The 24,556-nt window shown below is 41.5% G+C and overlaps 1 protein-coding gene across 10 annotated transcripts in view; it reads right to left on the bottom strand.

The window, feature by feature from the left end:
* Positions 1–8,561: 8,561 nt before the first annotated feature.
* HTR4 (5-hydroxytryptamine receptor 4) overlaps positions 8,562–24,556 on the bottom strand; it is a 146,086-nt gene continuing 130,091 nt past the window's right edge. For 4 of the 10 annotated variants that reach the window (XM_068959316.1, XM_068959312.1, XM_068959313.1 and 1 more), the window contains one exon: positions 21,453–22,596. In XM_068959316.1, coding sequence (XP_068815417.1) covers positions 22,383–22,596 — 214 coding nt within the window. In that variant the 3' untranslated portion in view covers positions 21,453–22,382. Of the gene's footprint in view, positions 12,542–14,526; positions 14,778–21,448; positions 22,597–24,556 lie in introns of those variants that run through there. The other 6 variants (XM_068959319.1, XM_068959323.1, XR_011143868.1 and 3 more) reach the window with 5 other exon arrangements.

Raw genomic sequence — 24,556 nt, 5'->3', positions numbered from 1 at the left:
TTTGTAACTTTTAGCTCTGTAAAACTGAAGAGGCAAAACTGGTTAATGTAGCAAAGCCAATGCTAGTTTTCCTTGCATTTGTCCCTCTGCAGAAATTCTTGAGGGAATCTGATACTTGAAGTATAGGAAGAAGATAGCAGGAAGACAGTGGGATCTAGTGGAAGCAGAGAGAGATTTGGTAAAGTAGCTTTTTTTTTTCTTTTTTTTTTTTTCCCTGCATGTGACTGGATAGCATATTCTCTCTACTCCTTAGCAGGATGTGGAGTGCTAGGTATACTTTGTCAGATAATAATGTGAATGCTGCTAAGACACTTCCTTTAATGCAGGATCGAAGCTAATATTTAGTCCTAATGAATACATTTAATTACAGCTAACCCACTGAGATTTGGACAAAAGTAACAGTTGTTGTGACCCATCCTAGAAGTATTTCAAATAAGCTGAGTCATGAATACACTTATGTTTGCCATTTTAATACAGCATGTATAGAAAAATACATTATTGCTTTTCTAGAGTATTGCACCAGGCCTCTTCCATCTGCTATCTTTTAACTTCAGCCTTCCTCAGAAGTATTTATACAAATTATGTACTTTTTGTATTCAGTATTTCTTATTATAAACCATTGAACCTTACAGTAGTTTTAACGTTACCAATTGTAAGATGTTGTTGTTGTTAGCACGTGATTGGGTATTGCGCAGCAGCTCCTGCTAACATGAACTAAAAATAATTCGCTTGGCTGCAGTGGTGTTCTGCTGATGATAAGCATACACATTCAGTACTGCATCAACTCCCAGCTGAAAGGCTATCCTGATTTTAAGGACTGAAAATGTTTTGATTGGTTTTCCACGATGAAGAATGAAAAACTGCAGTTGTCATTTCTGAATTCCGTAGTTGTGGATCCGAGTCCCTGTGCCCCCTGCCCACAGTGGCCGACTGGCTGTGTAGTAATCGTGGCTGTTTTCTTCTGGAAACTGTTTTTAATTTTGTCAGCTGAAGGGGGTTGCCAGTTGCCGCAAAATCTGGGAACTGAAAGGTGGCCGTGAACGTCACCTTGATTCCCGTATCCTCCGTCTCGGCCGGCGGCTCCCGGCGCCCGCGGGCGGCAGCAGGGGGCGCTGCCCGGTAACGCGGCGCGGCCCGGCGGCGGCAGCGGCGCGCCCGGCCCGGGGGCTGCCTGCTCCCCTTCCTCGCGTCTCTCCTGCTTTCCGCAGGGCAGAGGTGGTGCGGGAGAAGCCACCGCTCTTGTAATTCCGACTTTGGAACGGGAACGCTGGCAGGCGGCCTGACAGCACGTTTTTGTTGGCGCCGCGTGGCTCCTGTGCACCTCTGGAGCAGCTGAGCCCCAGCAGAGGAGGTTAGGGTTACTTCGCTAGGCTAGGATGGCGCTACAGCGTGTAAAAGCTGGCTTTCTCCTGCTAATTTTGGCTTGACGTGACCTGGCCCCAGCTCCAGTCCAGTTTCTTGGAAGGTGGGTTCCTGTGCAAAGTCTATTTCAGGAGTGCCTACTGTATAGAGCCAAACCTCTTGCAAATTTCCAAATGCTTGAGTTTTCAGAAATTCTGGCATAAATCTCTTGGCCACTGTGGGCAAAGACAGGCTTAGCATAAGAAATCATTCAAGTCGAGAACTGCTGTCTTGCTCTTGCTTTAGATGGAACTTGATTTTCTTTTTTTCTTTCAGAAATGCTTTCCATTTCCTTGATGGTGAGAGATGCCAGTCTTTTTCACGATACGGGTTCATAACTTCTTGAGCTTCAAAGATCAGCAAAGAACAGCTGATATAATTAAATAAGTTCCCTTCCGTCTGAGCTCTAGGTAAACTAACTGGAGATGAATCACTTCTTTCCTTTCTTTGGTGCTTGAGCAACGTTATTCTGGGAGGCCACAAAAGGTATAATAGGGTATATTTAGATATTTAGAAGTATGGTGTATCGTACGTACATCCCAAATATCAAGCAAACCTCGATGCAGTATCTGTGAAAGAATGATTTCTGCCCATTCCATTTTCTTAGGTCCTGCATATATCTCCAAAAGCTCATACATACCATATGGAGGTCTATGCCAGATTTATAGAAGCTGATGTAGATATACTAGGCTTGAGAAATTTCTGGAAAAGGTTGCAAATTCAGGTTGCAAATAGATATGATCTTTTGTGTCTGAGCTTCCCCCACCCCTCCATTTTATTTCCTTTTGGGGCAGTCTGTTATTCAATTGCCACATTAGACCCTGGAGGCCAAGAAAAGAGTTCTGCCTAGTTTCTAAACTTTCTTGAGGAAGTAGCCCAGATGCTTTCTCTCTGTATGTGACAGACTTGTCTCGTCTCACTGAAGTCCAGTCTGACACCTCTCTTTTGGTCTCTAGCAGGAGGAGCAGGCTGCTGTCACAGCAGATAGGATGGCTGAGTGATCCTGCTCTGTTCATCTTTCTGCAAGAGAAAACTCCAGGTGGGGCTTTTAGCTTTACCATGCTAATGAGTGGCAGCTTTGGAATGAACTACGAAATCCGTTTGCAACCCACTTAACAAATAATGATATCTGCTTATGGATATCAAAGCAAGCTGTTTGCTGGAGTTCAAAGACAGCTTTGTAAACATTAAATCTGATAGGTAAGGAAAATTACAAAGGAAACTGCTATATTGCATAGTTTTTTGTCCCTTACTTTCTCCCTCCATGTGTTTTGCTTGTGTATGCCATAAGGGAAAGCTTTAAGTGGGAAGGGTTATCATCCCTAGGTCAGCACTGCCTTAAGAGTCCTTGCTCAACAATGGAGACTTCCTGCCTGGGATATACCTCTGTTAAATCCGTATGCCTATAGTGCAGGTGCATGTGGCTGAATACGTGACTAGTCATAGAGACCTCCTCTTACAGTTAGTGAGCAGAAATAAGCACTCCTAGGGTATGAATCAGCTGATCAAATGCAGGTATTGGCTAGATCTCCATTAACTGGAAAGTGAGTCTGAGATGGTTTGTGCCACTGTAGGAAAGTTACTGAACTGCTTTGTGCTTCACTTTCCCGCAGCGAGTAGGGGTAACAGAGCTTCCCCAGAGCGCATGAGATGGTCATGGCTGTGAGTTGCTCAAGTACCTGAGAAACGTGGTCTAAATTAAGAGCGTATAAGGTAAATAAATACAGCAGATAGCGTGCTTGCAGTGCGGGCCCTGTGGAGAGAAGAGCGCAGAACACTGGCTCTCAGAGATGGGCGGTATGCTGATTTTTGCTTTGGTATGACGTTTCACTGATTTTAGGACAAAGGCAAACAAAATCAATATTTGGGTCAAGAAAAGAATCTTGAAAGTGTGTTTTTATTTGAGAAAAACTGTAAGGAGTTGAGGATAGGAATTCTGTCTCTAGTCTAACTATGGCTCTTCAGGAAGCTTCAGTTTGTTAGAAACACCTGTGGACTCATTCCCTTTCCCATGATTTTTGTTCTGAGTTGCCAGTCCAAGCAATTAAAGCTTAATCCGTTGTCATGGGGAGAATGGGATATTTGTGTATGAACCCACGTGTGCCGCATGTGATAACTTTACAGCCAAAACTCAAACTACGGCCCCAACAACCAGGGAGTTTCCTCCAGCTCACTAATGGTCCTGTCTAGTTGAGATAAGCTTTCTCTATTGCAAACTGTTGTTACAGAGCAAAACCACCAGTTTTGTGTTTGTGGAGAAGAAATTCTGCTTCCTATAGCATGATGTCTCCCAAGGTGTTACCTAAGCAGTAAACACTCCATTTAGTATGAGAGCAAAAGCCATGCGTAAAAGCTAGGACATTGCTTGTGATAAGGGGTGAGGAAACATTTCAGTGTTGGGAACTACCCAGCCTGAACTAGAGATACTTAGCTTTGATTTAGTCAGTCCAGGTATAATCATAGCCTTCCAGAGAAGGATGGGGCAGGAAGCTGAAATCTGCACCTTGTGAGCAAAGCAACACAAAAAGCACTTAACTCTTGGATGTATCATCCCAGAACCTTGCTTTCTTCCAGAAGAAAACCATCAGCTGGGAGCTCTCAGTACAGTGATTCATTGTTCTGAAGTGCTTCGCTTAAAAAAAAACACAAACAGACCTCACTTTTCAGGAATAGGCCATCCTGAAGAGGAGTTACCTGAAACATAGGAAGACTTCTGGTGAAGATGATGCTTGCAAAACACCCTTCTGAGAACAACCATTTGTAAGAAATTATTCAGGACCACAACAGAATGGGCTGTGAAAACATCCCTGTTTCCACAAGACAGATGGATCAAAACCAGAGGCAGAGAAGAGGTCAGTTTGTTCCTTCAGCAAATATCTCCCATGGCCTAAAGTTCAGATCTGAGCCTTTACAAATAGAGTTGCAAAGAACAGAAGTTGTAGGTGGAGCTCTGGTGCAGAAGCAAGAGGTGTCAGGGTTTATCTGTCACATGTTATTATGCTCTCTGGACAAAGTACCAAATCTGTGGCTGAACTGGAGGTCTGCAGATAAGAGTCTGAGGGTGAGAGGTGATAAGGCCAATCCCACTTTGGCAGCTTCTGTTCATTTGCAGAGGGAGTAGGCAGGGCAGGGGGTCATCTTTTAGGGCATACTAGATAAGGGCTGCACTTCCATCATATTAAAATCAGCAGCAACGTTTTCACTCAGCTTTCAAAATGTAAGATCGTGTTTGTCAGTGGATTGCTCAGTAACTGAGGTGGATTTCTCTTGGGGAATATTTCCTGAGGTAGTTCCATCTATGTATTCATCTCTTGGTCACTCCCTTCTCCAGGAGTAAAAAGAGACCAAAATCACGTGTTTGATATTAAAGTTGGACTCCGGTTTCACCGCGCTCCTCTTTCCAACTCAGTATTTGGGCAAGCAAGGGAGAAAGCAAGTAGAGGCTGTTGGTTTAAACGTGTCTGTTTAGCAAACAGCAAAAAAAAAAAAAGTGGCAGTTTGAAACAGGAAATGAGTTGTGGTCCCAGGTAAGACTGTCCACAGGGAGCAAGCGTTGACATCACAGAACTTCATTGTAGGCTCTCAGGGAGAGCTTGGTTTCTTCAGAGCTGTAAGGTGCTTCTGCGTGCATAGAAAAGCTGAAAGAGAAATAAAAAAAATTTCCTCCCTGAGTTGTTTTCTGCCCTTTCTCGTTTACTCTGTTGACTGGGAAATGAATGAATATGAATGTGCCTCATATGAACATAGTATTTCCTATGCTCAAGGAACTGAGAGCTGCTGTCCTCTGTTCTGCACTCTCTAGCACAATAGGCCAGTGTAATTGCTTTTAGAGGCTCTCAGCACTGTATGCTGAAGGACTGGTGAGGTAGGTAACTTCTCTCTTGGCTATTTTAGACTCCTGCAAGAGGAGCGCAGGTGTTCACAGCTTGAACTCTTGTGCGAAAGTAATAACCGATAGTATCTTGGATCCCTTGCTAGGACTATAAAGGCGGTAACAAGTGAATCAACTTTTTCAAAGAGAATAATGATTGAGTGTAGTAGTGTCCCAGCAGGGTCATAGAAATTGGCACTGAGTAAACACATCTATATTCATCTGTGTGGTCCTTCATATCTGTCTGTGTTGATCTACGTGGTCCTTAAAGTAACCCGTGGATTAATAGCAGTTTTTCAGTTACTGCCACTACCAGGCCAATAATGCTTCAGACTCTCTTTACATTTTCTGGTTTTTACAGAGAGGGGGATGCCCTTGAAAGGGGTTGCATTTTGGAGATTATTGACATGAAGATGACTGTTGATATGTTTTACGTACATTATGTCAAAAGCCCTGTTTGGCAGTTGGGATTCAAATGCGAGGAATGAACATGGATTCATTAATGAGGCTGCTGGACAAGGATTTAGTTCTGATACTCTGGATCACTGCCTAGTTCAAGCACAGCCCTCAGCAGCTTAAGGTCCCCATTTGGGGGCTTCCTAAATCTTAACTTGAAAGAAGTCTTCAAGGAAGTGGAAACCGAGCAAGGAAATAAATTTCCTTACTCGGCGAGCAAATAAATTTCCCTCTTGTCCCAGAGGACTGAAAAGCCTGCTTCACAGCATTTCTAAGAGTACAGACTCTGGCACTACTGCTGCTGTGTAGGGACCTTCAATTGGCGTTGTGTTCCTTCTCTGATGTGGTCCAGGGGAGATAGGTAGAGTTTATTTTTCTTTTTTGATTGATTTCAAGAACTTTAAAAGGTCAATAAAAATTGTTTAAAAATGACAAAAATCTGTAAATTGTCAAAGCAAATAATGTATGCTAAAATACATGAGTAAGGTCTCCTACCAAATCTTCAAAATGTTTTAAGTTATGGGCATATATTTGATAGGAAGGCTAATAGCACAGGCAATTACAGTTCAGCAAAGGAAGCTTTAATGAGAAGTAGTAGAATTCAGATCCATTAAAGTTTTAATTGGGTAAATTCTAGTTAAATTTTATCTACTTTTTAATTAGATAAGAAAATTCCTAAGGTAAGGGAAGTGATTATAAGGTGCTGAGTGAATATAAGTGATTATTTTGGATTCAGAGAGATTTAAAATATAAAAGAAATGAAATAACTGAAAGCTTTTCTATATTTTTATGTAGTTCACATATTCAGTAGAAAAAAACAACAGATTTAGTGCCTTTTGGCAGGATAACACTCAAGAGATGGCTCAGGAAATCTAATGCGGAGGAAAAGATTGGATCCTAAACTACTGAAGGATTTACAGTTGACAGTTACAGAATGAAATGCTTTCCTTGGCTCTAGCATTTACAAAGTCAGGTGAGGAAAATGATTCAGAGTCTGTTCTATGTGGGCTGCCTGCTCCAAGAAACCATCGTTTTTTGTCATCATTGTGTATTTTTCATCTATACTAGGAATAAAATGGACAAGATTTGGAACCAATTAGTTCTGTTGCACACTATTCAGTCAGGCTGACACCAATAAATACCTTAAATACTCTTGTTTGATAAGCAGAGTCATTTTTGAGTTTATTTCATTCTAATAGCCACAGTACTTCAGTCAGATGTTCTTTAGATCAAATTCGTTTTTTGTAATACCTAAATTGAAAGGTATTTTGAAAAGAACAAATGCATTAAAGGGTAGCTAGTGCACTATCTATTACTGATTATTCTGGAGCTCTTGATTCCATTTAGGGGACTACAGGAGGAGGCAGAGCAAAACAAAAGCTGGTTTGAAGTGTTCCGAGGTCAAATGCAAGGTGACTATCATTTAGCCCTCTCAGCTCTGACTCATATTCGTTTTGAGTGGTTACCTCACACACTTCCGATGTATGCTCTCCCTGAAGAGTCCTTTGTTCCAACAGACTTATGGAGGACCGGAGTTGGCGGAAGGAGAAGGAGATTCTCTGAAGCCAGTGATTCACACTGCTTAAAATCAAGGTGACCCTAATGGCATTTATTGCTCACGTGAGTCTACTTCAATTGCAATCCCTTTGTAAGCTGGGCCAGCATCACAGTGACCCTTGAACCCGTGACTTCCTCAAGTAGACATGTTAGGCTGAGGTGTGGGCTCCTATGGTTGCAAATGAATTGTCTTCGTTATTTACTGATTATGATTATAACAGGAATAAATGAAGCTTGTTAGCATGACAGTATCTCTGTAGGCAAACAATGGTTGTATGCACCCTATTGTCTGCACGTGTCTGATAAGCTAAGAATTTCTGCTTCTGAGTAGAGAGCAGTGCAGTGAGAAAGGGGTTTTCAGCGTGTTGAATTTTTTTTTTTCCCACGCAAATCCTCTGCACGTGCGCACCGTGTACACCATTTCCCTTTCAGGCATACCCTCCTATACTGAGATTTGGGGGGATTTTAGTCTTCAAAAAAAGCTGCATGTGGAAAATGTAGGTTGAAGCTTGGCACTATGTGGGCAAGAAGTGAGTAAGGGTTTCCCACAGATCCCTACAAATACCCTTCAGCTCCATCACTGTCAGTCCTTCTGTTTCCTCTGTGAGCCCGTTCTCAGCTGTGCTGATACACCACAACTGGAGTGTAGACACAAAGGCAATGTACTGCAGGGTAATGCAAATGGAAGCCATTGCCTTCCTTTTTAAGCCACTTGGGTGAATGTTTTCATTTATTTTTATGCTTAGACAGGCACCAAATTCTGCAGTAGAAGGAGGTCACGTTCTAGGCTCCTAACTGAATTTTAGGAATTTTTTGAAAGTATTTTTCTAATTGTTCTGCCAATATACTAATACTATTTCTCCTTTTTTCCAATTCGTTGCCCTCTCCAAGACTAAAAACTGAAAATATATTCAATGTTGAAAGAACTGTGAAGGATAAATGTAGAAGGGACGTTTCCCCATAAGGATTCATCTCTTTGCATGGTGTTTATGAGCATGACCTGCTTGTACACTTGGGCTGCAGCCATATCTCCCTGCATCTCACTAAGCAACACAGCTGCTGACTGCCTCAAGCACTGACATTTACAGAGTGTGTATCATCCAGTTATTGCTTCACATCCCTCCAGACGGTCTTGATAATCAGCTAATTAAAGTGCATGGCCTCTTCTGCACTCTTCCTTGGAGCTTCTGTTTTGTGAACACAGCTTTCCATTGGTGATTTGTTCATTATGCCTCTGAATTTCACTTACAGGATGACTCCGACTTAGTTTCTCTCTGAGAAAACAGAATATCAGAGACATGGAAAGCTCCTCAGTAGAAAATATGGCTTTTCTCATGATGTTGTGCACCCTTACACTGTCTAAGGCCCATTTAAAAGAAATTGGCCCACAGGTTTAGCGTTAAACTAGGTTTTCAACCTGCCTCTGGAAGTAGTTAACCTGTTCCTCTGCTTCCCTCTTTCAGCGCAAGTAACCTCAATGACTCTTTGGATTTGCATGTCTAGGCGCAGACTCTGCTAACAAATTTCATGCAAAATCTCAGAAATGTTTCCTCTGGAGCCTAGAAAAATATGGAAATATGGAAATACAACTGTGTTGACAGATCAGCCTTCTGAAGATGGTTTAGCAAAGGCCCAGCCAGCCAATTTCTTATTAGCTAGCTGTTCTGCTAGTACTTTATCTCTGGCCAGGAAAAGGTGTAATCAGTTATAATCCAAGAAAACAGCTACAGTAAACTTCAAGCTTGACACTTCCGAGACTTACTGCATGCAAAGAATGTAAAATGTTTCTAGACTGTAAATGTGGCACTGCAATAACTTGCTGATGAGTACTGGTGTATTTATGTAAGCAAATAGAATGGAGTGGTTCTGTGAGAGATGGGAAAAGAGGAAAAAGAAGGAAGAAAGGAACCTCCTTCTTCAGTCAAGTCCACTGGTATACTCAGAGCAACAGACAGAGCAACACAGAATTTTATCTGACTCCTCATTCACAAATGCCTGTCTTGAGAGTCCTGCTGATACCAGTGAAATGTCAGTACAAGATGAAAGCGAGAGGTGAGGTGGACGTAGCCCAGGCAAGGAGAAAGAGGGCTCAGTAGCAACCTAAGAAATGTAAGGAGAAAGAGGGAGGTGCTGGAACACTTGGTGTGGGAGGCAGCATTGTTCTGGCAGATAAAAAAAATGTGTGATAACCCAAGAATCGTTCAGTATTTTAAAAGCACTGTGACCAGATTCTTCCTTGCTGTTATAGCTATTTGGGTGTATTGCAAAGCAGGCATAACATAACTGCCTGCTAACCCGGTAGAATATTATGTTTTGAGTGAAAACCATACAAGAAATGAGCATGAGCTAGAGTTTAATTTACATAGAGGAATTTTTATTTTTAGAAAGAGCCAATGCATCACACCTTATTCAGCACAGGCAGAGACTCCAAAGCCACTAGCCGGAATGGTCAACGGGGAGATGAACTCAGAGGCGAGCGGAGCAGCTACCGTTAGAGAAGGAAGGAAACAAAGTGCTGGTTCTTTCCATGAGACAGCGTCTTTTCTATAGAAATACTAACTTATTGATGACGGACAATATCACTTGCTGGGTTCACAGAAACGTTGCTGTGATTATTAACTTACTAAGCAGTAGCTGACAGATTGCTTATGACAGATTAATTGGGGCCAACCCGCCATTAGCCAGAGATGACACAGAACATGAACATTTGCAAATATGGTTTTGGAACTGGATCCCTTTTTGGATGAGAGCTGTTGACCATTTTGGCTGGTGAGCTAAGGATCCCATTGGCAGAGCCTTCTGAACATCTCTCATGAATACATTCAATGTTGAAAAATTCATTTTAAATTAAGAAGAGATATATTATTGAAGCACATTAGAATATAGGAAAAAAACCAACACTTCAGGAACAACAGCGGAAACAAAGGAACACCACTACTATTGCACCCCCATGCTGCTGGTTGTACGTCACTCACAGAAATCTTCAGCAACATTTTGATGCCTTCTGATGGGGACAGAGAACAGCCTTTTTAGAATTTATTTTCTTTAAGAAATTTGATACTTAGGATGAAACTAAGCCAACCTGTTCTGCACTCTTGCGTACCCAAGTCCAGACAAAATCTGTGTCAGCAGTTCCATAGAGGTGTAAATCATATGAGAGATACAGCCTTGGATGGTTTTTTTCCAAAGCTCTCAACACTTCCCTATTTTTTTCACCCACTGAAGTCTGTATTGAACTAATTCTGAGTTTTTCTGGAAACACAACCCTGTAAGAACAAGTCATTACAGAACTATCCATAATGGTGAGCCAACAATAGCCTCAAACTCGGTATCTCACCCACTCTTTTAGAATACCTTGTATGCTTTCCATCAACACCTATGGTCACAAACATCAGTTCTTTGTCTCTTTCTAACTGCCAGGGACTTTCTACATGAATAAGTGCCAGGCTCCCTCTAATTAGATCTGTTTCTGGCCTGTCTTCTTTTGAATTCCAAAGGAAAAGGATGAGAAGCCTTATCAATGACTCTCTTCTGGGTGGAAGGAATATTGCAAAGAAGTCAGACCCCATGGCAGGGAAGTTCTTATCATGCACAAAATTTTTCCTACTGAGTAACATTTTTGTTTGCTCAAGCCAGCATTTGTTTGTTTGTCTGTTTACAGTAAATACCTGTCACATAGCAACAGAAACATTACTAAATAATATAAATATGTTAAGCTCCTGGGTCTAGAAGCTTTTAATGAAAAAAACACACATTCCTAATAAAAAATAATAATAAATAATGTCACTTTTTTCTTTACATTAAAAATATCTGTACATGATTGCACAAGGTAACAAAGTACAATTTTGTTTTTTAGGCTCAGGGTGGCATCTCTGGGTTAGATCTTCATCTAAAAAGGATAGAGGTTTATAGTCTTGATCCTGCATATTTCCCGCTGCGTGAAAATCTCCCAAAGTTGCTAACTCTACAGCCTTATCTACCACTTAACATGCAAAGTTGGAAGCTGCTCACAAGGAACGTAGCAACATTTACATGCAGGAATTAGCTAGGGACTGAGATTTTTACAATCAGGTGCATACAGTGACATTTGAAAGTTTTGAAACTTCTTGCCTCAGAGCTGGAAGAGAAACAATTATAAAAATAAAGATGGAAAACATACAGAGGAGTCCATCTTCCTAATGTAGCTAGAAAAGCTTTTTAGATGATATATTTTTCAAGATGGCACTTAGTGAACTATTACAGACTGACTCTGTCTCTTGACCAACCTTTCTTCTCAATAAGAATGCCCAAAGTTTCATCAGATGAGGACTCCACTGGCAGGTTGCCTGGAGTTTGAGGGCTGTATCTAGTCCACTGGCTTGCAATTGGCAGAGGATGGCCACTGTCTTCTAGCAATTGGGCTGGAGTTGAAGCAGCACTTGCTGGGCCTTGCAGTCTCTGTTAGCTGTGAAATGTCTCTGTAGCCCACACTTCAGTTCTTCAGGCCAATGAACTTTCACCAGTGAACTTGGTCAGGAAACACAATAAAAGCATTTACAAAGAAAGCTGTGCAGGTTAGGATGAGTCAGTGGCTCATGCTAACCTTTTACCAGTAATGATAATCAAAAAGGCAAATATTTCCTCTTATTTATCTAAATGTAGTGCTGTTTCTCTCCTGACAACATCCAGTCACAGGTGAGTAGGACCTTGAGCAGATAAAGCAGGCGTTTATTCTTGTTTGATGTTAGGGCTTCAAGCTAGGACTTGAAATCTTTAAGGTCGTGATACTGGTGTCACAAGACAAAGAGGTGGCTTGTACAAAGACAGCAGCTGGAAAGAAGTAACAGGAGTCCCTGTGGTGACTTGTATCTGTGTTGTTTCTTTATGTTGACCAAAATCTGCTCACTCCTGGTGAGTACCAATAGTAAAACTCTGAGGAAGTAATGTAGTCCAGACATCTTTGCAGATACAGAAGTGTCTCCTCAGCCATTCTGCTCACCATGTACCTTCCTGTGCTCCCATTGATCTACACATGCATGGGGCTGGCTGTTCATGTGAAGTCAGTGCGGGAGCCACCATGAAAATGCAGATGAATGAGTTTCAGTAAAGTCCTGCTGTCCAAGAATCCTTTGGGGATCCTGAAAGGAATCTGTTCCTTCAGCTGGGCCATTCCTCTTCTAGGATCTTGACTAGAAACAGGACTCTTGGGATTCTGGGTCATTGTGGATGGGAAGCTTCTCATGTTCCTGATTATGCCCATTATGTAAAACAGTGTACCTGGCAGTGGAAAAACATGAATAAAGATTAATTAGTGCCAGTTAAAAGGACAGGCTTATCTAAAGTGAGTTCTTGAAAACCCAGAAGTACGTCTTAAGAACGTTCCAAATATCCACATTCTACATTATCAAAATGTGAATCCCTAGTTTGCTCCGTGACAGGAAAACAAATATTCAATTTGATTCATTCAAGACAGTCCCTGAAAAACAAGAACCTGTTGTTTTTCATTTATCTTGGGTGCAGATGGTAACAACAGGAAACCAGATGAATGAACTAAGAAACACTGGTCATCTGCAGGTGGACTAAGCGGAAGACGCTTCAGTTAATGTCTGCAATGCAAGCATTTAGAGAATCACTTGACACCAGCTTGCAAAATGAATGCTGATTATCCTGTGACCAAGACCAACATTTCAGGATGTTTCCACTTACTAAAAAAGTAGTCACTGTCTATGTTAAAGCTGGGAGTAGTGCCAGTTCTTATATGTCTTCTCAGATCAGTGCGCTCCAGGTTTAATGTCCTGTGGAGATACCATGGCATGTATATACCTTTTTGATATTTTGATATTTTTTCCTGGTTTTGGGTCGTAAATTGAAAAGCTATAATGAACTCCACATTCTCTCTTATCCTGTGCCTCATCTACCAACTCATTTCCTGCTGCCATCTCAGTATGGCTTTCTGAAGATAACTGTTGATTTAGTTTGCTGATAACATGCAGCTCTGTTGCTGTGCTACAGAGTGATGTGCAATGCTTAGTAGGAATAAGCAGATCTAAGGTGACGGGCAAAATTCCAGCTAACTGGAGTCAAACTATTTTGCACATCTTTCCAGCATTTTGCGTCTAATCAACCTTGCTTGCAAAATCCCTGCAAGCTAAGTACCCTGCCTTTGCTGTCCATTTCATTTACACTAAAACTGAACCATCCTCTGAGCAGGTCCAGAAGTAGAAAGCTGCAAAAGTAACTGGAAAAACATATTTTTCCCTAGTCCAAACACATCTCAGAGAAATCATGTCAGAAAATAAGGTCTATGTTAAGACTTTCCTTTCCGGAGTTTTATACTGACTTAGCTATATTGTTTCCCTTCGTATCAAAAATCCAAAACATACCTGAAATAGCTGCATCCCAATAAAGATTTAAAAAAAAACCCTAAATGAAAGAATGAATCAGTTCTCCTGCTGTTAGCAGAGGGGAGAGTAGTAGCTTGAACTTTAGGATATATTTGTATAATCATTAGAAAAAAAAGTCAGGAAATCCTATATGTATACATATTTAAAGATTGATACTTTGACATTATTTTGCTAGGGTTTTAACTAGATTCATATCTCTCCCCACTGAGTATGCTTGGCACTTGGGATCCTTCAGTAAGGTACTTATTACAATACAACTGGTATGTCTGAAGCAGATGATCTGAATAACCTACACATGATATATCTGTTAGTTCCAGTAGATTATGGACTCAAAATGAAAGCTAGCATATAAACTGCACTGCCCATCTGCATTTATCTTGGTGAATATTCCTGGGGAAATTTGCTTTCCGACATGCTAGGCACTGTTTCTCAACATTGTCAGGCTTGGTCATCTTAATTCAGGTCACTATGTACAGATACATCCATTGAAACATCTTACCTCAGCACTCTTATCACTTTCAATAATGATCATAAAACTAAAACTATACTGATCATAAACTAACATCTAAAAATGCACACTAGTTCTACCAGCAAGATACAGACTTGATATAAAAAACAGTAAAAGACATTTTGCATCCAACACTGAACAGACACTCTGAGTAGATGACCATGAAGCATACAAATCATATGGTAATTTAAATTTTATATACCAAGTGAGACATGGCACTTTTTGTGAGGTGATCCACCAAGGAAACCTATAGCAAGACAGTTTCCCTGCTACAAATGGCAATACAGAGGATGAAATCCCAAAGACCCCTTGCTCAGAGAACAAGGCAGACATATTTCAGAGCAACTCACGGCTTGCTCAGAGGCAGAACAAACAGGCACTGAAAGCTGATTTCATAGAGGACATCCAGTCAGACCTTTCTTCTTCTTTTGTAGTAATCAGAGAACAGTTGTACAAGATCAGCAATTTAGCAGGTGGTGCATTTGTTACAAAGACACATGTAAGCTAAAGAGAAGTCCAGAAGATGTCCCCAAATCTCTCGTGGCAGAAAGCATTTGTCTGAAGCCTCTTAGCAGTTAGCACAGCACTTCCAGCTGTTTACCTGTGGGGAAAGAGGACTGATAGGAGAGGAGGAAAGAGCATACATATGTGGGGTGTGAAACCTGCACTGAGGGTGCGATGGGCATGCACGGGCACATGATTTCCAAGAGTCTTATTAAGACCGCCAGGAAACCGTTAAAGGAGTCCTCCACTGGTGGGATTTGGTGTTGCAGGGATTTGTTTTCGTGGTCTGTAGTTTCTCCCTTCAAACAACAGTTTCAACCTAGCTGTCAGTTACATGGCACCAGTTCAGTGTCAGGTAAAGAACAGGATTATAAAAGTCCTGCTTTTTTCACACCACTGTCCTTAACTGATCTGCTCTCTGAAAATGAAATTAATTTTTCAGGCATTAGTATCTACAGGAAACAAGTTCCAAAGAGAAGGCACAGCTGCCGCTGAAAGTGAGTTTTACCTCACGCGCACCAGCGCACACCTAGTGGGCTTCAGCTCACACCCCGCTGAGAAGCCGAGCTCTGCAGGATTTGTCTTACCAACCGCAAGCAGAAAACAGCCCTTGGACTCTGAGCATGATAGCTAAATGTTTTCAGAGATATTTGTCAAGTAAGTTTGAGTAAAGGGCTGCATCTGAGGAAGTCATAATCTGTGAGCTGAAAAAAAAAGGCTTAAACGCATTAAATAAATTATCTGCAGCAAATTAGTTGTTCAGCTGTCCTGCCTACAATGGGTTTCTTCAATGGGATTTGTATACACTGGCATTTTAGGCTACCCAGCTCGATTACAAATAGCATCCCATTCTGTCTACCCCTCTCCATTTGACTTCTCCCAGACCTGGGAGAGGAGCGTTGCTGTCGATTCACTTGACAGCTTTACTCCAAGCAGGAACACCATCACCCAGCAATAAAGGCCAGTAAAGAAAAGGGACCTATGAAGGGACACTGCTGCAGGCTATTCACATACTTGCCAAATGGTACTTTAACTGTGATGATGACCAGTTTGGAGATAATTGCTTCTGTATCTCATGCTGTTTCTGACAGTTCAATGGACTCTCTAATTAACCGGTTGGATTAGCTCTCAGCACAGTAGAGGGGAGCTGTGTGGTTTTGCCCTTGACAGGCCCATGACCAGTATGGGAAGCTCCAGCATTATCTTGGGAACTCAGCAAGAGCCAGGGAGAAAACACCAACAGGATGTAATAACAATTTGTAATCATCTCACTTTTTTGCTCCCTGCAGATCACACCACACACCAACTTATACAATTTTACTTATACAACTTTGCACCCCACACCAACTTATACAATTCATTAAGGAAGCAAAGCAAAAAATTGCTGGTCTTTGGCTTCCCCAACTGAAACGCAAACAGTTACCATTTCCACTGAGTCTGAGGTCCTGCTTAACCCTCTCCTTCTGATGTGCAAAGCCCTGGAGCTCAGCTCCGTCACCTTTTGGAGGGAGCCCTGATCACACCCGTGCTTCCCAAACCATGAGAAGCAAAGACTGGATATGCTGCATTGAAGAAACCCACTTAGAAAGCTGCTACAGCCACAAGATGAAGCTGGCAATGCGTTAACCAGGAGAATGAAGACACGAAGGCGGAAAGAAGTGCAAGCTGGGGCCAGGGCTCCTGGTTCTGAACACAAAGGCTAACTGCATCCTTTTCCTCATGCTTAGTATGGCCCAGGAGTAGGGGAAATAACAACCCGATGACATCCCTCTATCAGAGCTCGCAGCCACCAGCTCTGTTTCCAGAAGGGGCCTCTCTGTCTGGAGGTGGTACATGGGGTCCTACGGACAGCAAGGAGTGACCTGGGGAGTTGAAAGACATCTACCTTCCTACCCCTTCATGCTTGAGTATCTGTGTACAGCTGCCTACGCTAAGTATACCCACCCAGGACTTCTTGATGCCAGCAGAGCTGCCTGGGAAGCAGAGCTGCAGTTCTGCAGCTGTTTTATCCTAGCGGAAACACAGTATGACAGCTGCAAACTACTCCCCTGGTTTTTGACCACAGTCCTTCCTCTGAGCACTCATAGCCATCCTTGTTCTCTAAACTCCCTGCAAACTCACGTTTATAATCCTGCAGGCAGTTGATCGCAGTGGCTACTGCAAAGGGCAGAGGCCTCTCTCACATACCAAAAACCTGCAAGACTTTGATCCTCATTAGTAGATATTACTCATTGAAAACAAACAAACCAACGAACAGAGAGCAAAAGCATCCCTACCTAGCTAGAGCTGACTCACTAATGGACTAAAGGACCTGTGCAGCAGCCATCTTCTGCATCGCCTGCACTTTCCAAGCCTTTGATTAAACATTGGGCTTAGTGTTGCCTCAGCAGCTTCTATCCTTTTAACCTTGACGAGGAGAAATAACTTCACCTAGAGAGTCATAATAATAGCAGAGAAAAATTAAAAAAATAAATGCCCACAACTGTCTAAGCATAGCAAAGCTTTCAGCTGGGCTGAAGGTACATTCATGGAGGAAACCACAGGCATTGTAAGCCCATGGAAGGTGGTGCAACTGTCTTTGCTCTTTGTTTAGCAATCCTTTCCCAACACACCTGCTTACATTAACTCCTTCCACTTGAATTAGCAGAGGTTGTTCCGGTTGTCCTGACAGTCACTGGAGACTCATGTGAAGTTTTGCAGCTGTCCCTGGACTAGGAAGGATTTGTTTTTGTGTGGTAGGTGTTGGGATTGTTAGTTCTGTTCTCTGAAGCCCTTGCCACCTGAGCTCCACTTTCCCTCCACCCTGGAAAACGAAGGAAACCTTATCACCAGGTTGAGAAGAGATCAAACACACACACACACACACACGTACACAAATTAATGTTACTGCACAAGTAGGTAGATGGGTGCCTACATGTCATATACTTCTAATATTGTATCTGCACTGCCATGATAGTTCAGGACTTAACTGAGGAATTAACAAATTCCCCACTCACCCCCCCATCGCCATGCTGGGTCTCACTTGTGCTCCAGACCAGGATGAGCCAAATGACTCCTTGAGGGGGGACACTTAAAGGCAGGGAGGAGGCTGGCTCAGCTCGAGCCCTTCCCTTGCCGGCTCAGGCCACGCAGCCTGGCAAGCTCGGTGCTGCCCCACGTAGCCAGGCCTGGGCCCGAGGGCGCCTCCGCCACTGAGTTTTTAAGTACTCCCTGGTAATGCTAGAATGGGAGATGAAAACCTCGTTTCAAATTCTTTGACATAAGCATTGCTCTTAGCAGCTCATGTCAAGTTGTTTCAAGCCTGTAATACGCTGTACCCCTGGCTGCAACTGTTGGGGTTTACAGAAGCGTTAGCCTGTGAGATTCTCTTGCTGACCCCAAGCACACTGATACCATTCAGTAAAATGACCCTTACCTGAAACAAAATCGTGGTCCTTAGACATCCCTTTACTGGGATTCGGATTTTGTTGCCAGCGCTTCATTTTTGACTCCCTGCTGGACTCATGGAGAGACCTCAGGCATGGCAGAACCAGGCAAAGGAGCATAGTCACAGTTAACTGTGACTTTCTCAATAATTTGGGATAATTTGCTAACTTTCTGGCAAGAAAAGGAATAAATGTGCAGATTCTGTGGCACAGAAAGTTTTCCTGAGTTTGTATCAGTTTCTCTGAGTTTATCTTTTAAAATATATATATAAAACCAACAATTCTTTAAAAATGTCAGGAAGTGAAATTTTGCATTTAAAGTATTTCAATTTGTCTTTGTTGGTGTTGGGAAATATCCTTTATTAATAATTTTTCTTTCAATTGCCTGCATTATAGATCAAATATTTCAAATTAAATCTAGCATTAAATTTCAACAAAAGCAAAATACATCGTGTGACACTGATCAAGTGAAATGTTTCATTGTACTCAGAGGGATTAATTTTTGATTAAACTGATCTGAGCTTGCATGAGATTTTTATCCTATTTTTGGATCACTGGTAAACCAAAAATTATCCCAACACTAAAGAAATCATGGACAAAATTTGGAAGAGCTACAAACCCTCACAGGATCAATAAAGACCCAACTGTGTGCAAACACTGAACACCTCTCCCAAATCAAAACAGAAATCCCATTATGCTGAGCACTGGCTAACTCCACTGAAAGACAATGTATGCCCTGAAAAAATATAGAGACTAATTTAGTTTATAACTAGGAGGTTTAACAGAAGATCAGAGTGGCAGTTTAAGGGAGAACAGAGGATCAGGAAAAACACTGTTATAAAGGCTTACTCACTAGGTCAAAAATAGTTTTAAGCTCAAATCAGAGTGTATTAGAAAATGCTTTTCCCACTGATCAAAAGTTTTCACAGTTTCAAATATTTTCCCTGTTTCTGATCTGGAGCATGTCTGCAGTTTCTCATAATGGGGGGGAAAAAAAAAACAAACTCAAATTCATGTTCAGGCCTTTTTCTGCCTTTTATCAAGGTGACCGACCTAACTAGTGTGTTGCTGGCAATTTTGTATGAGTGAGCACTCATCTGCCTGTTTCTCTCTTTGGTTTTCTCCTTTTTCCTATTGTCAGTTGCCTGCACCCCAAATGAAACATTTCACAATAATTTTATTCCCTCATTTGTAACTGGGAACCCCACTGAGGACCCTAGAAAACCTCTCAGTAACAGTTTTTGCATAGCTAGTTTGCATCTTTGAAGGCTATAACTGTGGTTGCAAGGCATGGAGCAGGGCAAAAGGTGACATAGAAATGCTCTAAATACTAGATTACGGCATTGGGAGACAGGTCCTCTCTCTGACCTCTCACATGGCCTCAGCTATCCACCACTCCAGCTGAGCAGCTGCAAACTGATTCCTACCAAGTGGCACTTTAGATGAGGAACTGTTTCTCCAAAGCTTTCCTGGCCAGCTCTCATGAAAATATGTTTTCTGAGCAACTCAGAAAACGCTAATATTTCTGGTTATTCTTAGTGAGCACCATCAACTTTTTCGACACTCTCCGATTCCTCCCACCTCAAGTTCTGCTCCCAGTGCGCTCAGACAGGTAGAGAGCAGTCCTTTGCATGTCCTTCTCCGCTATTTCCTCTGAGTTCTGCCTGTAAAATTCTGATGGACCCTGTGGTAATGCCACAGCTATGGGGTACAAGTGATGGCAATTGCTCTGGTGCAGAAGAACAAAGCTTTCAGCCATAGGAGAGCTGTAAATAGTGTTTCTGAACAGCTCACTTCAGGACAGCCCTCAGACTTCCCACTGAAGAAGGTCTACCACTTGCAAAGGGACATCTCAAGGTAGCTCAAGTGGGAACGATGCACAAGGCAAGAGGTGAGGGCTGAATCTGCATAATGGCCAGACCTGGAGAAATAGAGCCTCCTTTATTCTCAATAAAGAAATGTTGAAATTATATCTCCACTAACATCTGCATTCAGACCAGATCCTGAAGTCCTGATATGAAAAGAGCGTGGCAGGAGGTCTCAGAAATAAAATAAGTTAATAGCGTTGACGTGGAAAGACTTGTCTGCATATCCAACACACACCTTGCAAGATGATGAAGCTGGTAAAGTGAAGCTGGTAGAATAAGCTTCCTCAGAAGGAAGGCAAAGAGATGGATGAACACTCCCAATTTCATCATGAAACCTTGTTATTCTCAGCTGCACCCAAGAAGCAGTCACTGTGACTGGAGGGAAACAAAATGTTGCTGTGTAGATGTGAAAGGCAGCCAGATGCGATAAATGGATGATTTAGGTCTTGCCTGAGCAGAGGATCCCATCTTTAATAATAGATACTACCATTACTGAATCCAGGTACCTAGTGCAGATATGCCATAGAAAAAGAGTCTGAGTATAAATCTTAGCTGTCTAGAGCCACTTTTTAGTGGAATTTAGCTCCCAAAGTGAATAAAGAACTGAAACTTCTCTTAAAGTTCAAAACTGTGCTAGTCCAAAATTTCTCTTTCCCTACATTTTTCTCAAGGGGCTGGCACAGCTGCCGATCTCTTCAGTGCTTTCACGTCTGGAATATATGCAGCATCCTTGTTGTGGCTTCGCACTCAACGGTGTCCATTTCAAAGCCCCATTTCTTTCAGATGGACTTACAGACAGAGGAAGAATAAATAATCCTCTTCTACATCAAACTGGGATTACAGCTAACAATTACTTGGCAGACCAGAGTAGGTTGTTTTAATGAACACACCATTCTGAACTAAGCCTTCCACCGTCTGTTCAGCCCCATAATTATAAATGCGAGCAACATAATTCAGAAGTGCACTATAAGAGGGAGGAAGAGAGAGAAAACAGCTTAAGATGACTGTGTTTGTTAGTTATTCCAGACAGTGAAGCATCTGCTTACTTTATTCTGTTTCAGGAACAGGTAGAAAATAGCCTTTTAATTCTGTATTTTCTGGCAGTCACTGATCTACAGTAAATGATTGCCTGTAGATGATAGAGACATAGTAAGTGCAGCGTGGTTTCTGGTTGGTATCATGATTTAACCATGTCTATGAGGGAAGGACCCAAGAGAGATCACACAGACCATCCTGAATCACAAGTGGGCCATGAATAAACTTTGAGAATGTGTTTTAGAACAGCAGGAAAGCACCTGTAGTGTAGGAGAGGCCTCCCGGACCCGGACTACAGGAGCTAAAGGTAAATATGGCAGTGCTATTTTCTCCCTGAAAAGATGCTTTAGACTTTTTGGAAAAACTGATAAATCTTGGGAAACAATCAGAAAGCTGAGAAGAGTGTCAAAAACAAAGAATCTCTAGAGTCTTTTATTTGAGGCTATGACATTTTTCATTTTGAAAGAGGCAAAAAAAATGTGTTTTGTTGATCTGAAATACACAAAGCATCAAAATGAAATATGAATGAAATATGTTGTTTCATTTCCATTTTCTGTTGAAAAATGAACACATATATATATAGGTTTATACAAAATCCAAATTAAATGTATTTTCATGAAGCATTTCGTTTTAATATAGACGCCTGTTTAATTTTCAAAAGGTCAGTGAAGAGTTGTCCCTCCTTCATAATTAAAAGTTTGTAGACTCCATGAAATTAAAAGCTTCTAGTAACTCTGTACTCTCGTGGCTGAATGACTCATGTTTGCAGCCACTAAATTGAACTTCCACATTTGGCCATCAGTAGAAAATGATTACAGCAAGTTAGGAACACCCACCCCACCTACAGAAAACAATTCCTGCGGTGAAAGCAAGCAGTAAATTACTGGCTCATTTTGTCTTTTTGTTGATGTGTATCAACACTGCAGAACAACCTAAACTGATTTCATATTCCATGCTGCAAAACTAGCAATATATTTAACGCTTCTAGGATGAACAGCTCCTGTTGTTTCTCTACAGGTTTTTAATTTCTTCTTGTTTCTGAGGTGAGCAAGATGCTTGCAAGATTTCCTAACAATAAGATTTAAGCTACTATTTTATCATCCATGTGCTGTGTCTGATTGACCTCCTTCAACCTGGAGCAGACCAGCATGTTGCCAAAGGTGAGTTCGCTACAGGTAGGTGTCTTAGCACCTAACTGTGACTGCCCTGTGATCTGCTTTTTCTACCTAGTGGCAAATTATTTTCTAAATGGATGGGATACCAGTGAATTTAAAAAGAGTGTGTGAACTGGGAAAACACAATGAGAACTGTTCCAAGTGAATTCCCTCATATTTCAGGTATATTCCTCTAACTCCATTGAGACGCACACTGTGTTCATCTCTCATGTGCTCTCAAGTGAATGGTTACATGCTCAAGTGGGAGAAAGCACAATTTAAGCCAGAGGAGCCAAGGCACGATGGTGGTGAAGCCATCTCTAAGGCTGCTTCTGCTCTGTTCGGGAGCTGAGTTAGGGATGGCAGACGAGCAGCTCCATCCTCTCCTCCTATGACCATTTCTCTTCATTGCAAGCTGACAGGCTGCAGAGCCCCTAAAGATACGGTACGATTATCTGATTAAAGAGGTCGGAGTAGATGATTCACTAAACCACCTGTTGGAGCTCTGGCAGAGAAAGAACCTACCAAACATGATCAGTTTCAGTCCGTTCCCCTTGTAGCCAGGGCCAGGAAAACATGTAGCATGGTGAAGAAAATGAAATTCGCACTCTGCAACAAGCCTCAACGTAGGGAACCTCCTTTGCCTTCATCTGGCCGGTGTCTTTTATTCTGATCTTGGGGAAGGATTATCTGTTATTTCTGTGTAAAACCCACCTAGACAGTGGATTTGATGCCTCAGGCAACATCAGTCTTTCCCCAAACTGAAGATATTTCTAAATTCCTAAAATGCTCTAGCCAAATTTAAAACTAGGCCTGTCATAGACTTATTATTTGAATAAATTTTTAAAAATAAACAGGAGTAAATATCCGTGGACCATTCCTCCTGTACAGATGATGCAGTCCTTTGGGAAAACACAGGTAAAATCCACATAAATATCAAGTACAATTATCCCATTGCAGCTGGTGAACATCCAGATCTCAGGAAAACATTTGGACTGCTAAATTATTTAGATGGATCTGACAGCAATGTTGATTTTAAAGTTCTTCGTAGTCAAATGTAAATAGAAATTTGTCTCTCTCTCCTGACAACTGTTTATTTTTTTCCATTCTTGAGCAGTTATGATGAATATCTTAATTGTCTGTAAATCAAATAATGCTGTTCAGGCCTTGTGAGCTGGAAGTAAGCACTCATCATTCTTTACTAAATTTCAGTTAGAGGATTTTAAAACAGCTGTCTCCAGACCACATAATCCAACCTCTGGTACATTTTGTAAGATTGCTACATGCATCCTCAGTCTTAAAATTAGCACACAGTTCTCTCATAACCAAAGCATTTGAGTGAGAGAAACAAACCACCGGAAAGAAAAAATTACTTTCTTTGCATCTGTCAAGTCATGGCAAACAAATAAAGCATCTATCAATACTTTTGTTTCTCTCCTTCCTTTTCTCTTTGTTCCATCAGTTTTGGAGGATGTTTTCGTTAGCTGAAGCTCTCCTGTTGTCTCACTCTTACAGACCAGCTTTGACTCTCATTTGCTTTAATTAATTGCAATCTGAGGATGTGTTCCCAGGCCGTCTCAATTAGGCATGGGTCAATGGCATTCGTTGTACAGTTTTAGGAAACTCACTGGAGCTGCATGAGGGATGTCCTCACCTCCAAAAGTAGAAGTGTACAAAAAACACACATTGGACATGTGACTGTACTGACAGACAGGAAGAAATACTGATTTGGGTTAACATAAAATAGAAATGTTTTATGCTTTTCTTCCAGCAAAACAAGAGTAAAACACCCTCCAGTTCATTTATTTTTGTGTTTACAGTAGGAGAATATTTTATTAGGAGGATGTCTAATTCGATTTAAAAGTGTCAGCAAATAATAAACTGAAATATGATTTTGAAATAAATGTCAAAACACTCAAGCATCTTGTTTCTCTTCTTTTTCTTCCACTGAAAGCATTCACTGAATTTGACCTAATCAGTATGTTTCCCTGGAACTGCAACTGTTCATTATGTTTTCCTTTTTTTATTCTTTTTATTGCCAGGGTCAATTAATGGATTTGGTCTAAGAAACATTATGGGAACCCATTAAAGTCATTTTAACTTCCACAGCCAAGCACATCCCACCATTCCTTTGCTCAAAAGACTATCATTCTATGAATGAAGGAAATCATGGTCTCTCCAGGAGGCTGCTAAACTCAACCCATCTGCTTGACACAAGAAATAGATGGGAGAGAGATTGATTAACAAAGATAACTAATAAGTAGTCCGGCCTGAGTCATCCAAGGCATTCCACATAGGTCAGCAAAGAAGCAATGACTCAGAAGAAAATAGGGCTGAAAGAACACATTTTTGTATGCCCTTGTACCTGGGTATCAGTTAAAAACTTTTGTATAA

The sequence above is a fragment of the Struthio camelus genome, chromosome 13 (assembly GCF_040807025.1).
Source record: "Struthio camelus isolate bStrCam1 chromosome 13, bStrCam1.hap1, whole genome shotgun sequence".
NCBI classification, from domain to species: Eukaryota; Metazoa; Chordata; class Aves; order Struthioniformes; family Struthionidae; genus Struthio; species Struthio camelus.
The sequence above is the reverse complement of the archived record's forward strand: the minus strand, read 5'-3'. Positions and strand labels throughout refer to the sequence as shown.